This window comes from Podarcis pityusensis (assembly GCF_964106645.2).
Source record: "Podarcis pityusensis genome assembly, chromosome: 8".
Taxonomy (NCBI): domain Eukaryota; kingdom Metazoa; phylum Chordata; class Lepidosauria; order Squamata; family Lacertidae; genus Podarcis; species Podarcis pityusensis.
The window spans coordinates 7,777,717-7,791,815 of NC_138033.1; the positions used below are offsets into that span (position 1 = coordinate 7,777,717).

General features: G+C 49.2%; 1 protein-coding gene across 1 annotated transcript in view; it reads left to right on the forward strand.

The window, feature by feature from the left end:
• The window catches only part of PPP5C (protein phosphatase 5 catalytic subunit), a 32,763-nt gene extending 20,678 nt beyond the window's left edge, over nucleotides 1-12,085 (forward strand). Inside the window, exons 8-13 of the mRNA XM_081018976.1 lie at nucleotides 95-237; nucleotides 333-420; nucleotides 3,390-3,430; nucleotides 4,767-4,945; nucleotides 8,923-9,004; nucleotides 10,059-12,085. Coding sequence (XP_080875102.1) covers nucleotides 95-237; nucleotides 333-420; nucleotides 3,390-3,430; nucleotides 4,767-4,945; nucleotides 8,923-9,004; nucleotides 10,059-10,121 — 596 coding nt within the window. The 3' untranslated portion in view covers nucleotides 10,122-12,085. The remainder of the gene's footprint in view (nucleotides 1-94; nucleotides 238-332; nucleotides 421-3,389; nucleotides 3,431-4,766; nucleotides 4,946-8,922; nucleotides 9,005-10,058) is intronic.
• Nucleotides 12,086-14,099: the final 2,014 nt, after the last annotated feature.

Below are 14,099 nucleotides of genomic sequence, written 5' to 3' on the forward strand. Positions count from 1 at the left end.
AGTTTAGGGATGGGAGGTAGGGTGAAGCCCTTTCCTGCAAACTCAAACCAAAATCCCCCTTCATTTTGGCCTTTTAACTCCTCCTGCTCTTTAGGGAACCACGAAACGGACAATATGAACCAGATCTATGGGTTTGAGGGAGAGGTCAAAGCCAAATACACAGCCCAGATGTTTGAGCTCTTCAGCGAGGTCTTTGAGTGGCTACCTCTGGCGCAGTGCATCAACGGCAAAGTCTTGGTGAGCAGCCGGCCACTTGGGTGGGGGACCGCAGCTCAGCTGAGCACTCTTTGTGACCCTTGCTGTTCCTTCTCCTCTTCTCTCCCCCTGGGTAGATAATGCACGGTGGCCTCTTCAGTGAAGACGGCATAACGTTAGACGATATCAGGAAGATCGAGAGGAATCGGCAACCTCCAGATTCGGGTGAGCGGTGGCGGGGACTGGGGTGGAATGATTTGTCTGGTGTGGATTGGGTAGCCTTGTGTACCCATAGGAGCAAAGCAAGCAGCCTTACAATGAGCCAGACGATCGGTCCATCTAGCTCCATATTGTTCGCACTGACTGGCAGCAGCTGCTTTCCTACCTGGAGATGCTGAACCTGGGACCTTCCTGATGCTCTGGCCCAGAGGGTATGGCTATCAATGCTACAAGCAAGGGAATAGTCACAAAAGGAAATACTTGTTGATTCATTGCATCAGGCTTTGGTCAACCAAGCCAGGGTTTCCCAAACTTGGGTCTCCAGCTGTTTTGGGACTACAACTCCCATCATCCCTAGCTAGCAGGACCTGTGGTCAGGGGTGATGGGAATTGTAGTCCAAAAGCAGCCTGAGATCCACCACGTTTAGGAAACTCTGGACCAAGCGATTTAAACAGGCATAAATTTGCACAAGAGAGGGGAAACTGTTCTTTTTTTAAAAAAAACAAAACTTTTTTTATTCAAAATTAAAACAAAACTTATTATCCAGAAACATATCATCCTTATTTTTCCTCCCTCCCCCCACCCTCCCACACAAAACCCACCCACCCCCCGACTTCCCTCAGTTCCAGTCTTTGATTTCTCTAAGAATGCTGTTTTCTGCATGTTACACAGCTGTATAGATCCTCAAACTATTTAGCTGATTATTATCAATAAAAAGTTTGTGAATGTTTATTCAAAACCATCCAAGGAGTCCAGTTCGCTTTGTTGCGTCTTTAGATACTTTGTAAAGGGTTCCCATTCATCCTTAAAGTCACAGTTATCCTTGTCCCGTAGTTTATGTCAGTTTTGCCAGTTCTGCATAGTCCATCAATTTTTCTTGCCATGATTCTTTAGTTGGGGTTTCTTCAGTCTTCCATCCTTGTGCTATTAAAACTCTCGCAGCTGTTGTCACATACATGAAGATGTTTTGCAGCTTTTTTGGCAGATCTAATGGGGGGAGAACTGTTCTGAGCTGCAACGAAAGCAGCCCTCTCTGAGAAGAGACATCCCCTTCTCTTCCAAGAGCACCTCTTTTAAGATGGCACTTGCCACTTGCACTTAATTTATGGCTAATTATTGGGAGGGGTGGCTTTTTCCTGCCATGGAGAAGGGGATCTTGGATGGGTTGTCTCTCCCACAAACTACACTAGGACGCTTTCTGAAAATTAGGACACGCTTACCGCCCCATGTGGGAGGACAGCCCTATTCCCCCTCCACTCCCTTCCTGCCTAGCAGGTTGTGGTTGCCCTTCTTAGAGGGGGGAAATACAAATTTCCTGCCTGAATTCACTAGGGGCACCTTTTTGTTAGCTTGAACCTTTTGGGATTAACTGGCGAATCTGACCGATGTAGTCATCTAAAAGTTTTAGGCTTAGCTGTCTTTCTGTTTTCTCCACCCACCTACTGTCCTGCTGTTCTTCTTTATTTAATTTCTATACCACCCTATACCCAAAGGTTTCAGGGCGGTTCACATAAAATATAAAATACATAAAATCAAAACAAAAACAACAACCCAATAACCCCCCCACCCAAAAAAAGAGCCAGAATTTTTAAAAGGGTATAAAATGTAGAATCATGGCTAGGCAAACTAAGGCCCGGGGGACAGATCCGGCCCAATCGCCTTCTCAATCTGTCCCACGGACAGTCTGGGAATCAGCGTGTTTTTATGTGAGTAGAATGTGTCCTTTTATTTAAAACGCATCTCTGGGTTATTTGTGGGGCCTGCCTAGTGTTTTTGCATGAGTAAAATTGTGCTTTTATTTAAAATGCATCTCTGGGTTATTTGTGGGGCATAGGAATTCGTTCATATTTTTTTTCCAAACTATAGTCCGGCCCCCCACAAGGTCCAAAGGACAGTGGACCGGCCCCCTGCTGAAAAAGTTTGCTGACCCTTGATGTAGATCAAGTCAGGCAAAGGCCTGGTTAAAAAGGAACATTTTTGTCTGGTGCCTAAAGATGTATAGTGAAGGCACCAGGCAAACCTCCCTGGGGAGAGCATTCCACAGATGGGGAGCCACTGCTTCCCCTGTTTTTGAGGAGCAGAAATTTGGCAGGTGAAGCTTCCCTGGCATAGAGAAAAAAGTGATGGGGAAGACTGCTGCCAGTCTGCTGCTGTTAAGAAAGAGAAGCCATGCTTGGAGGAGAAGAAGAAAAAAGAGGTGTAAACCCTAGATCTGAGCAGATTAGGGGTAGGGCAGAAGGCCTGAGAGTTGACTCATAGAATTGTAGAGTTGGAAGGGACCCCGAGGGTCATCTAGTCCAACCCCCCTGCTATGCAGGAATCTCAACTAAAGCATCCATGGCAGATGGACACCCAACCTGTACTTAAAAACCTTCAATAAAGGAGAGTCCAGTCCAACATCACTAGAGGGCACCAGGTCGGTTGGCAAAGGCAGGTTTAATTCTGTGATTAATGGATTGATTGACTTTATATCCTGCCCTCAACTCCCCAAAGAACCCTGGATAGCAAGCAGAAGCACCATTTAAAACAAAAACAGACATTTGAAAACCAGTGAAAGCGTTCTCAAAACGATTGCAATTAAAAGCAGTTACAATTAAGAGCCATTCTTCCGCCCAGTGACCTTAGGGTTGCCCAGAACAGTATTCAGCCACCACGTGCCTGGGTGCAAACAGGAATGTTTTCAAATACCTCCTGAAAGTTAACAGTGATGGAGAGTCTGGCGCACCTCACTAGGGAGGTCATTCCACAACTGGGGGGCCGCCACAGGAAAGGCCCTGTTACGACTCAGTGCCAGCCAGGCATCCCCCAGTGGTGGCACCACCAGCAAGGCCTCACCTGGCAATCGCAGAGTCCGAGGTGGTTGATCGGCAGTCAGCTGGCAGCCATCATTGGTTTCCACCAGCCACAGGCCTCACTTTCTGTGCCTGCGTTCCTCCCCGCTCATCTATTGAACTCGCCTCCTTCTCATTTGCAGGTCCCATGTGCGACTTGCTCTGGTCAGACCCTCAACCCCAGGTAGGTCTTGCTTTGGTGAGACTCATGAGCTGTGTGCCCATTGCTCCATGACTACAACGTCTCCTCTTGATTTCATTCTTCATCTCGAGATCGCCATGGGCATTTTGACCGGGTGGGGAGGGACAGTAGCATTTCTCCAGGACTAAATTACTCTTGGGGCCTGGTATCCCCGCCCACGATGATTCTGTGGAGGAGTCTGCCCCTTGCTGGGCTGAGTGCTGTCTTCAATATATATAGCGGCAGCACCTCTAGTATGGCCTTCTCTATCCAGTGAGAGAGAGCCAGTGTGGTGTAGTGGTTAAGAGTGGTAGTCTCGTAATCTGGGGAACTGGGTTCGCGTCTCCGCTCCTCCACATGCAGCTGCTGGGTGACCTTGGGCCAGTCACACTTCTCTGAAGTCTCTCAGCCCTACTCTTCTCACAGAGTGTTTGTTGTGGGGGAGGAAAGGAAAGGAGAATGTTAGCTGCTTTGAGACTCCTTCGGGGAGTGATAAAGCGGGATATCAAATCCAAACACCTTCTTCTTCCTCCGCTAATGAATCCAGATTTCATTGCACGGGCAGAGAAAGCTGAAAGCAACATTGCGGGTGCAGTCTAATACCCATTTACCTGAGAGCCAGTGGGGCTTAACTTTTGAGTGGACTTTTGAGTGGCACTTCCCCACAGCTGACTAAGTCCCCTCCTCTCCAGGATCCCCCCCCCCAAGCAAGCAGAGACTGCGTCTACAAGTCACCAATCTCTCCTCCACCCTTTTCAGATCCAGTGTGGTGTAGTGGTTAAGAGCAGTAGTCTCGTAATCTGGTGAACCGGGTTCGATTCCCCGCTCCTCCACATGCAGCTGCTGGGTGACCTTGGGCCAGTCACACTTCTCTGAAGTCTCTCAGCCCCACTCACCTCACAGAGCGTTTGTTTTGGGGGAGGGAGGGAAAAGGAGATTGTTAGCCGCTTTGAGACTCCTGAAGGGGAGTGAAAGGCGGGGTATCAAATCCAAACTACTCTTCTTCTTCTTCTTCTTATCCTGCCTTATAGAGCAGGGTTCTCCAAACTTGGGTCCAACTGCTTTTGGACCACAGTTCCCATCATCCCTGACCACTGGTCCTGTTAGCTAGGGATGATGGGACTTGTAGTTAAACAACAGCAAGAGACCCAAGCTTGGGGAATTCTGCTGTAGAGTATATATCAAGAGCTCTTCTCCTTTTTGCCCGATTCTGTCTCCCGAGACAGATGAATGCCAGTGGATTTCTTGGTGTCGCCTGCATACTGGGCACCCAACCCCCCCATCTCATGTTTATAAGGCTGCCGTTGCACCCAAGGGTGTCTTTCTCTCCTCCACCCAGAACGGCCGGTCCATCAGCAAGCGTGGCGTGAGCTGCCAGTTCGGGCCCGACGTCACCAAAAGCTTCCTTGAACGCAACCACCTAGATTACATCATCCGCAGCCACGAAGTCAAGCCGGAAGGGTATGAGATGGCTCACGATGGCAAGTGCGTCACTGTCTTCTCTGCCCCCAACTACTGGTGAGTGAGTGAGGGGGCACGCTGCCGTGGTGGTGCTCTACTTCCTATTTTTTTGTATATAAACAATTTTTTATTAGTTTTCAGTTACAAAAATCCAAAATAGTAAAGGTAAAGGGACCCCTGACCATTAGGTCCAGTCGTGGCCGACTCTGGGGTTGCGGCGCTCATCTCGCTTTACTGGCCGAGGGAGCCGGCGTACAGCTTCCGGGTCATGTGGCCAGCATGACTAAGCCGCTTCTGGCCAACCAGAGCAGCGCACGGAAACACTGTTCACCTTCCCGCTGGAGTGGTACCTATTTATCTACTTGCACTTTGACGTGCTTTCGAACTGCTAGGTTGGCAGGAGCAGGGACTGAGCAACGGGAGCTCACCCCGTCGCGGGGATTTGAACTGCTGACCTTCTGATCGGCAAGTCCTAGGCTCTGTGGTTTAACCCACAGTGCCACCCGCGTTCCTAAGAATCCAAAATACACCTTGTTATATCCATATCAAATCACAATACCAAATCAAATACAGTGGTACCTCTGGTTGCGAACGGGATCCGTTCCGGAGCTCTGTTCGCAACCTAAGCAGAACGCAACCCTTGTGCGCGGTTCACGATACGCCGCTTCTGCGCATGCGCGTGATGTCATTTTGAGCGTCTGCGCATGCGCGAGCAGCGAAACCCAGAAGTAACCCTTTCTGTTACTTCTGGGTCGCCGCGGGATGCAACCTGAAAAGATTTAACCCGAAGTGTCTTTAACCCGAGTTATGACTGTATCAATTAATCAAATATCCAATTGTATAATTTTGGTGGCACCCCACATGCTAGAATTACAGGTTTAATATTTTTTTTAAAAAAAATTCTGCTTCCAAAGTCTTACTTAATCTAGTTGTATTCCAATCATAATAATAGTCCCATATTCAACAGCTGCAATATTTATGAGTTCTATTCGTATTAACACATCCAACAATTTATTAGTCCACAAATGAAGATCTACAGTCATACCTCATGTTACGTTTGTTTCATGTTACGTTCTTTCAGGTTATGTTCCGCGGCGAACCGGAAGTACCGGAAAGGGTTACTTCTGGGTTTTGCTGCTCGCGCATGCGCAGAAGCACAAAATGATGACATGCGCATGCGCAGAAGTGACAAATCGCAACCCACGTGTGCGCAGATGCGCCGCTGCGGGTTGCGCTCTTTTCATGTTGTGAACGGGCCTCCGGAACGGATCCCGTTCACAACCAGAGGTACCACTGTATATCCTTACTGCTACGTGTAATAATTATTTGTCCGTATTTTCTTCTTTCTTTACCAAATATTAATCAATTATTCCAAAAAGTCCCATATCGCTCCAGCCATTCTCTCTCCTCTCAGCTGTAGTTGCAATATAAATACATCAGCCCAGGGAAAGAGTTAACTGGCAGGTGGTGCTCTAATTCCCGCTTGGACGGCTGGGGCAGGAGGAGACCCTGGCGGCTGGGTCCAGTCTGGCCTGTCTAGTCCAGGATCCTGTTCTCACAGCGGCCGACCAGAAGATGCAAGCATGGCCTGAGCACAAGAGCCAGTCTCTGCTGCGGTTTCTGGCAGCCAGCATTCAGAAGCATTTGCTGCCTCCGACAGTGGAGGTGGAACTTAGCCAACAGAGGGTGATGGCAGCCATTGACTGGAAAGCAGAGAGTGCTGTTCGGAGGGCAGACTGGTTGAATGCAGAGGAATAGCGGCAGGAACCAGCTGGGGAACCCCCAAGAAAAGAAGGGTCCTAGCCTGGGGAGCAGTGGTGGGACGACGTCAAGGGGTCACAAGGGAGAAGGCTGGGAGGAGAAAGTGTTGGCAGCTAGAGGGTTAACAGAAGCTGAAGCAGGAGGCCAAGAGGCAGAGAGGAGTCAGAATGGCGAAGGAGCCAGGGGGTCTTTCCCCCTCCTGCTGTTGAAGGAATGGGTTTCCCAAACCCAAAACTGACTGTGCAGGCAGTTTGAAACGGGCACCAAAATCCCTATTTTTCCTTAGCTAAAATCCATTAACCTGAGCTCTGAGTCAATGTATAAACAAAAACCCGGCTGTATAAACAAGTGCCCAGAGCCCTCTCCTTTATCAGTTCATGATGACAAGGATGACCTTGGCTGTTTCAGTGGAGTAGGGATGACATGTCTAGATCTTATCTTACGTCCTGACGCACAGACCTAGTCCGGGAACAGCACCAGAGTGTGTTCTTGGAGTTGGTGACCTCCTGATCCAAGATAAGAGTAGGAACAGGAATACCCTTTTATGGTCAGAAGTACAGGAAGGAATACCCGTTTATGGTTAAGAATACTGGAACAGGAACATATGTGATGTCAACCTGCGTGTATAGGCTGACGTGGTTGGATTCCTGGGGAAGGAGGGAGAGGGTGCCTGGAGGATATATATACTGCATGAAATTTCTCATTTCTTTGGACTTGCTGTGGACACACCACGCAGGTGCCTTCTGCTATCTGGAGAGCAGAAATAAAGAACTCTTTCTCTGAACCAACCCTCGGTGTCATTTGACTTCCTTCTTCCTGTCCGGGAGCAACGCAGACCCAATCGGTGAACTCCAATAAGGCTACACTGTGACAAACTCTCCTCCCCCACCCTTGTCTCTCAGGACCAGGAGAGGCATGAAGAGAGCGGAGGAGAAGTTAGCTTCACGCAGGTGTAGTCTCAGATCGGTTGCGAAGGCTCTGGAGAGGAGGGAACTTGGGCAGCTGTGGGGAGGCAGGGACCTTCAGCCTCAGCACCTGCTTCGTGGGGGCAAGAACTGCCAGAGATGTAGGCCTGACCCTCCTGGGCAGGTCAGTTCTGTGTCCAGGGCAGCTGTTTACCAGCTCCATCTGGTTTGCAGGCTGAGACCCTACCTGCCCGCAGACTGTCTCACCAGAGTGGTGCATGCTCTGGTTATCTCTCACTTGGACTACTGCAATGCGCTCTACCTTTGAAGGTGACCCAGAAACTACAACTAATCCAGAATGCGGCAGCTAGACTGGTGACAGGGAGCGGCCGCCGAGACCACATAACACTGGTCTTGAAAGATCTACATTGGCTCCCAGTACGTTTCCGAGCACAATTCAAAGTGTTGGTGCTGACCTTGAAAGCCCTAAATGGCCCAGTATACCTGAAGGTGCGTCTCCACCCCCATCGTTCTGCCTGGACACTGAGGACCAGCGCCAAGGGCCTTCTGGTGGTTCCCCCACTGTGAGAAGCCAAGTTACAGGGAACCAGGCAGAGGGCCTTCTCAGTAGTGGCACCCACCTTGTGGAGCGCCCTCCCACCAGATGTCAAAGAGAAAAATAACTACCAAACTTTTAGAAGACATCTGAAGGCAGCCCTGTTTAGGGAAGCTTTTAATGTTTTATAGGTTATTGTATTTTAGTGTTTTGTTGGAAGCCGCCCAGAGTGGCTGGGGAAACCCAGCCAGATGGGCGGGGTATAAATAATGAATTATTATTATTATTATTATTATTATTATTATTATTATTATTCTTATCCTATTCGTGCTGATTAAAAAGTTAACTCCAGCTTGTGGTTTTCTGCTGGCTCGCTTCTGTCAGGCAGAGAGAGGTTGGGAGCTCTTCTTTAACAAAGGCTGCCTTCCTCGGAGAGGGACCCTGGAAGCCGCCTTAGGTCAGTGGGACACTTAGCCAGCTGCTGGCCTTAACTTGAGAGCCTTTAAATCAAGGATAGATAACCCTTTTCAGCCATGTTCCTTTCTGGGCAACCTTTCAGGGACCACATGCCCTAACCTTAACCATACTTGTAAGCTTGGCAGTGTCCCAAATTTTGATCCACCGTTCCTCTGCTTTGGGTCTTCCTGTCGTGCCTTTTATCGGCCTGTTAGCCCCCATAATGTGCAAAAACTGTTCATGCCCTCCCTTGATGGCGCTCCCCGCCTTTTCTGGGGGACCGGGGGGTGGATTCTGAAAACCCTGAGAAAATGCTGCCCTAACCCTCTTCTATCCCCCCACCTTCTCTTTCCCAGTGACCAGATGGGCAATAAGGGTTCCTACATCCACTTGCAAGGCTCAGACTTGCGGCCGGAATTCCACCAGTTCACAGCAGTGGTGAGTCACAGCACTGGAACGATGCGCTTAGTGGTCGCACGCAGCTCTCAAGTGCGCCTGCACCGATGCCCCAACTCCCACTCGGCCCCCTTCCTGGGATCTTGCCTCGCAAACAGGCCTTTAATCTCAGGGCTGTGGGTTCAAGTCCCACATGGGGCAAAAGATTTCTGCACTGCAGAAAGTTTGACTGGATGACCCTGGATGTTGCATTTGGCCAAGTCTGTTTGTATTCACAATCCTGAGTTGGCAGAAGTCACAAGGTAGCCGTATTGGCAAGAGCTGTTGATTTTCCTATGAATTACTGTATTTTTTGCTCCATAAGGGGCACCGGACCATAAAGTGCACCTAGTTTTTAGAGGGGGAAATCAAGAAAAAATATATTATTCCCCCCCCCCCCGCCCCAAAGAGAGCTTCTTGGGGCTGCCAGGGGAAGCCCGGGTTCCCCTCCCTCCCAGCCCCAAAGAGCAAAGAAGCCAAAACAGCAAGCGGGATCCATCCCGCTCGCTGTCTTGGCTTCTTTAGCCTTGCGCAGCCTCTCCGGCAATTCCCCCACCTCCTGCAAAAGCCCACAGGAGCCGCGCGGAGCGTGTGTGCGGCTCTTGGGGGCTTTTCCTGCCTGCCTCCCCCCTGCATTCGCTCCATAAGATGCACACACATTTCCCCTTACTTTTTAGGAGGGAAAAAGTGTGTCTTACGGAGCGAAAAATATGGTACTTACTGAACACCTGTGGTAGGTGAAGACGTGTGCATGTTCAGGAAGCCGTCATGTAAAAACATTTTATGCTATCAATTTCCTTCTCCCTTCTTTTTGTAAGAAGGTGTAAAAATATTTTTCACGCAGGTGTCACTGGATCAAGTGCGTCGGTTTTGCTGAATCAGTTAAACTAAAAAGCTTTAATTGGAACAATTTGCTACAATTCTGAGTGGTGCTTTTGATGGGACAGGGGGCACCGGGGAGTTTATGGAACCAAGGGGACGGGGACCTGATTTGAGGACCCCTGCTCTAGAAAGGGGTGCACCTTTGCTAACCAAACCTCTCTTCCTCCTTCCCCAGCCTCATCCGAACGTCAAGCCAATGATGTATGCCAATTCGCTGCTGCAAATGGGGATGATGTAAGCTGCCCTCCAGCTCTGCCAGCTCGCACCCCCCCACACCTTCTTGCCAGGAGACCCCTGCGCTAGGCAAACAACAAATCCCCCTTCCTTCCTTCCTTCCTTCCTTCCTTCCTTCCTTCCTTCCTTCCTTCTTTTTTGGTTACATTTCCTTCCGACATCAGCCTTCACTACAAAGCAAGGGATATTTTGGCAGGTGAGGTGGTGGTTAAGCCTTAGCATCTCCTGCAGGGTGTGTGTGTGCTGAGGACTGCGTCTGTAATACCCCCCACCCACCCCCAGAAGGCAGATACTGTCCCAGGGCGACCCTCTCCTTTGCTAGCGTTGTGTAATGCGCACAGGCAACACGAGAAAACGGCAGCCAGAACGTTAGATAACATTTTTTTTTTAATATATTGGAAGACTGTATTTATTCCTTACCTAGTCTGATTTTTCCCCCAGCCCGCCCCCTAGGCTCTCCTTCATCTTTTCCCAGCTTGAAAGCACTCACGATTCTGCAACCCACCAGCCTAGAGGAGTGGGGCGGAGGTTGAGGGCGGCCTTTGCCAGCCTCTCCCCTCTTCGCCTCCTCCAGCTGATGGCCGTTGTCCCGGAAGATCAGAGCTTGATTCCGTTAGGCGTGTGCAAACACACCCGACCCCTTCCACCTTTCCCGTGGGTTCTGCGCCGCCACAGAGAAACTGTTTGGTTTGCCCAGGCGCTCAAAGCTCAAGGGGAAGAGCTGTTCCGTTACCTCTTCCTCTTTCTTGCGCCGCCTTGTCATAGCGACAAGGGGTCTTCCATCTCTGGGCGAGGATGGCTTCTCAGCCTAGCTGCCCGCCAGCTCCAAACTCTTCCCGGGTACTTTGTTGGTCCTATCATCACGTTCCCAGCTAGCCTAAGCCGAAAACCCCAGAGGAACGTGTAGCCTGTTTGCATGTTTGTGTGTGTGAATTTTTCCATCCTGATGCCAGCTGTGGATTAGCCTCATCTGGTCTATTACTGGCCACCGTCCCCAGCTCAGTACAGAGCAGGGGAGGGGGGCTTCTGGTAATTATGGGGTGGAGGCAGGAAGGGGAATGGGGAAGGGGATTCGGGAATTGTGTAGGGCTGACCCTTGGCTTTCGGGCCCCCTTCATTCCAGCCTCGCAGGGATTGTTACGCGTTCCGGGGAGGGGAAAATTCATCAGGGCATTTTGACGACTCTCCCATCTTGAGATCTGCAGGCTTCGGGGATCCGTTTGTCCAGGGGGTGGGGAGACCTAACACCGCTTCTGGGGCTTTGATCCTCTCGAGATCTTTCTCAACCTTTTCCCTGTGACTGATTTGGAGGGATCACTCTTTTAGTCCAGGATACACTGCTGGTGGGATCTCGGGAAGGTCAGGGTCCTCTCTCTAGGTGGGACCTTCCAATTCTGATATCTCACAAGCTTGGTTTCTTGAGAGAGAGAGACAAAGACCTCAATCTCATCGGAGATGTGCAGAATCTGCCTTGTGGTTCCTGGTTCCCTCCTGGATGGTTTTATTTCCTTCCCCTAGCTTGAGCGTTTTAAGTTTTCATCGCCGAGGATAAAACTGCATGGGGGTGGGGGAATCAGGCCTGAGGGGACCAGCTTTGCCAAAGGGCTGAAGAACTGGGAAATGGAAAAATTTGGTGGTTTGTTTGTTTTTTGTTGCTCCTACTCCCCGCCCCCCCCCAACACTCACACCTTCTTGGGACCTCCCCTTCTTGCTCCCGCTCTGGCAAGGCATCGTCATTTCGGCTTTTCCAAACTGAAACGAGGCTGCTTTCTTCCCCTATTGTGGCCGAAAAGAGAAACCAGCGAATATTCCAGAAGCACTTTGGATGTTCTTATTTCCACGCTGACCATGGAGGGTTTTTATACATCCAGGATTTCCTCTCCACTCGCCCTCCTACCTATTTGAGCTATTTTACTGTCTGTAATTAAACAAAAGATGTTAAAATAAAGTAACTATTGAAAGACCTGCCAGGTTGGGTACAGCCTCAGTTTTTTCCTTCCCAAACGGTTCATTCTCAAAACCCCAATCAACTCGGACCCCAAATATCTGGAAGATGGCCTCCTTCCCCACAGGTGTGCTCTGGTGTGTTAAGATCAGCAGAGGAGGGTACCTCCTCCCTCTGAAGCTCAGTGGGGCAGGTTGGGAGAGGGCCTTCTCTGTGGCAGCCCCTAAATCAGGGATTCTCAAACTTTGGTCCCCAGCTATTGTTGGACTACAACTCCCATCATCCCTAGCAAGCAGGACCAGTGGTCAGGGGTGATGGGAGTTGTAGTCAAACAAGGACCGAGGACTCATAGTTGTTGTTGTTGTTGCTGTTTAAACATTTATTTACAAACAAACAAACAAAAACACAAACGCTACATACCAAGAAAAGAACAATAGAGGCATTGAACAACCTACTTAAACATACAAAAATTACCTACACCCATGTGACTTCCCTCCACCAGGGCTCGTCTTCCCTTAGCCTGTAATTTTTTTATTCACATTGCAATTTTTATCTCTGATCCTTAAACCTCTTGTTTTACTATTGTTTTTTCTAGATCAACTTTACAAACTTAATCTAAACAGATCAACGTGTTGTTTTTGGTGCAGTGTTTGCTCATATAGTGTTCAAACCATTTCCATTGTTGCCTTAAATTCTGGTTTGTTTGATATCTTACTGCTGCGGTTAGTTTTGCCATTTCGACGAATTCTGTTAATTTGTTTAGCCAATCTTCTTTTGTGAGGATGTGATTTCCTTTCCAGTAGGAGCCTTGCTGCGGCAGTAGCGTATAAAAATAGTGTTTTCCTGTCTTGTGGTATATCCTTGCCCAGTATACTCAATAAATAAGCCTCTGGGTTTTTTCCTATAGAGATTTTGAGCATCTTTTTAAATTCCTCGTTAAATTCAACTCCCCAAATTTTTAACTCTTCCACAGCCCCACCATGAGTTCATCACAGTACCCTCCACCTCCTTACATTTCCAACAAAGACTGGATTTTGACTTGCCTATTTTGGCAAGCTTTGTGAAATTTATTTCCTTCACCACACGGTCCGAGGGGAGGTTACAACAATATAAAAATGCAACCTTGAAATAGGTTAGGACAATTTACAGTCGCAAGAATAGGGTGGGCCTTAAAATAGGTAGCATGTGGTTCCTCCAGCCTATCAGGAGAGGGACGTTCACCTGCAAAAAGGGACGCCTGCTATGGAGACCCTCTCTTGAAGGTAGAGGGCCTCTTGCTCTGGCTGCCCTGCTAGCAGTGAGGGCATAAAGGAGCTATGGCCTCGGTCCAGTATATCTGAAGGAGCATCTCCAGCCCCATTGTTCTGCCCGGACGCTGAGGTCCAGCTCCGAGGGCCTTCTGGCGGTTCCCTCACTGTGAGAAGCCAAGTTACAGAGAACCAGGCAGAGGGCCTTCTCGGTAGTGGCACCCGCCCTGTGGAACACCCTCCCACCAGATGTCAAAGAGAACCACAACTACCAAACTTTTAGAAGACATCTGAAGGCAGCCCTGTTCAGGGAAGCTTTTAATGTTTGATGTATTACTGTATTTTAATACAGCGGTACCTCGGGTTACATACGCTTCAGGTTACAGACTCCGCTAACCCAGAAATAGTGCTTCAGGTTAAGATCTTTGCTTCAGGATGAGAACAGAAATCGTGCTCTGGTGGCACGGCGGCAGCAGGAGGCCCCATTAGCTAAAGTGGTGCTTCAGGTTAAGAACAGTTTCAGGTTAAGTACAGACCTCCAGAATGCATTAAGTACTTAACCCGAGGTACCACTGTATTTGGTTGGAAGCCGCCCAGAGTGGCTGGGGAAGCCCAGCCAGATGCGCAGGGAATAAATAAAGAATTATTATTATTATTATTATTATTATTAGGGATTGCCAGGGGTGGAAGACAAAAGGCTTTGGTTCCCCCAGTAGGCACAGAAAGCCTTGGAACTGGGGTGGTTGTTTTGCTTCCCTTTCAAAAGAATGGGACTTCTTGCTGAGATAGC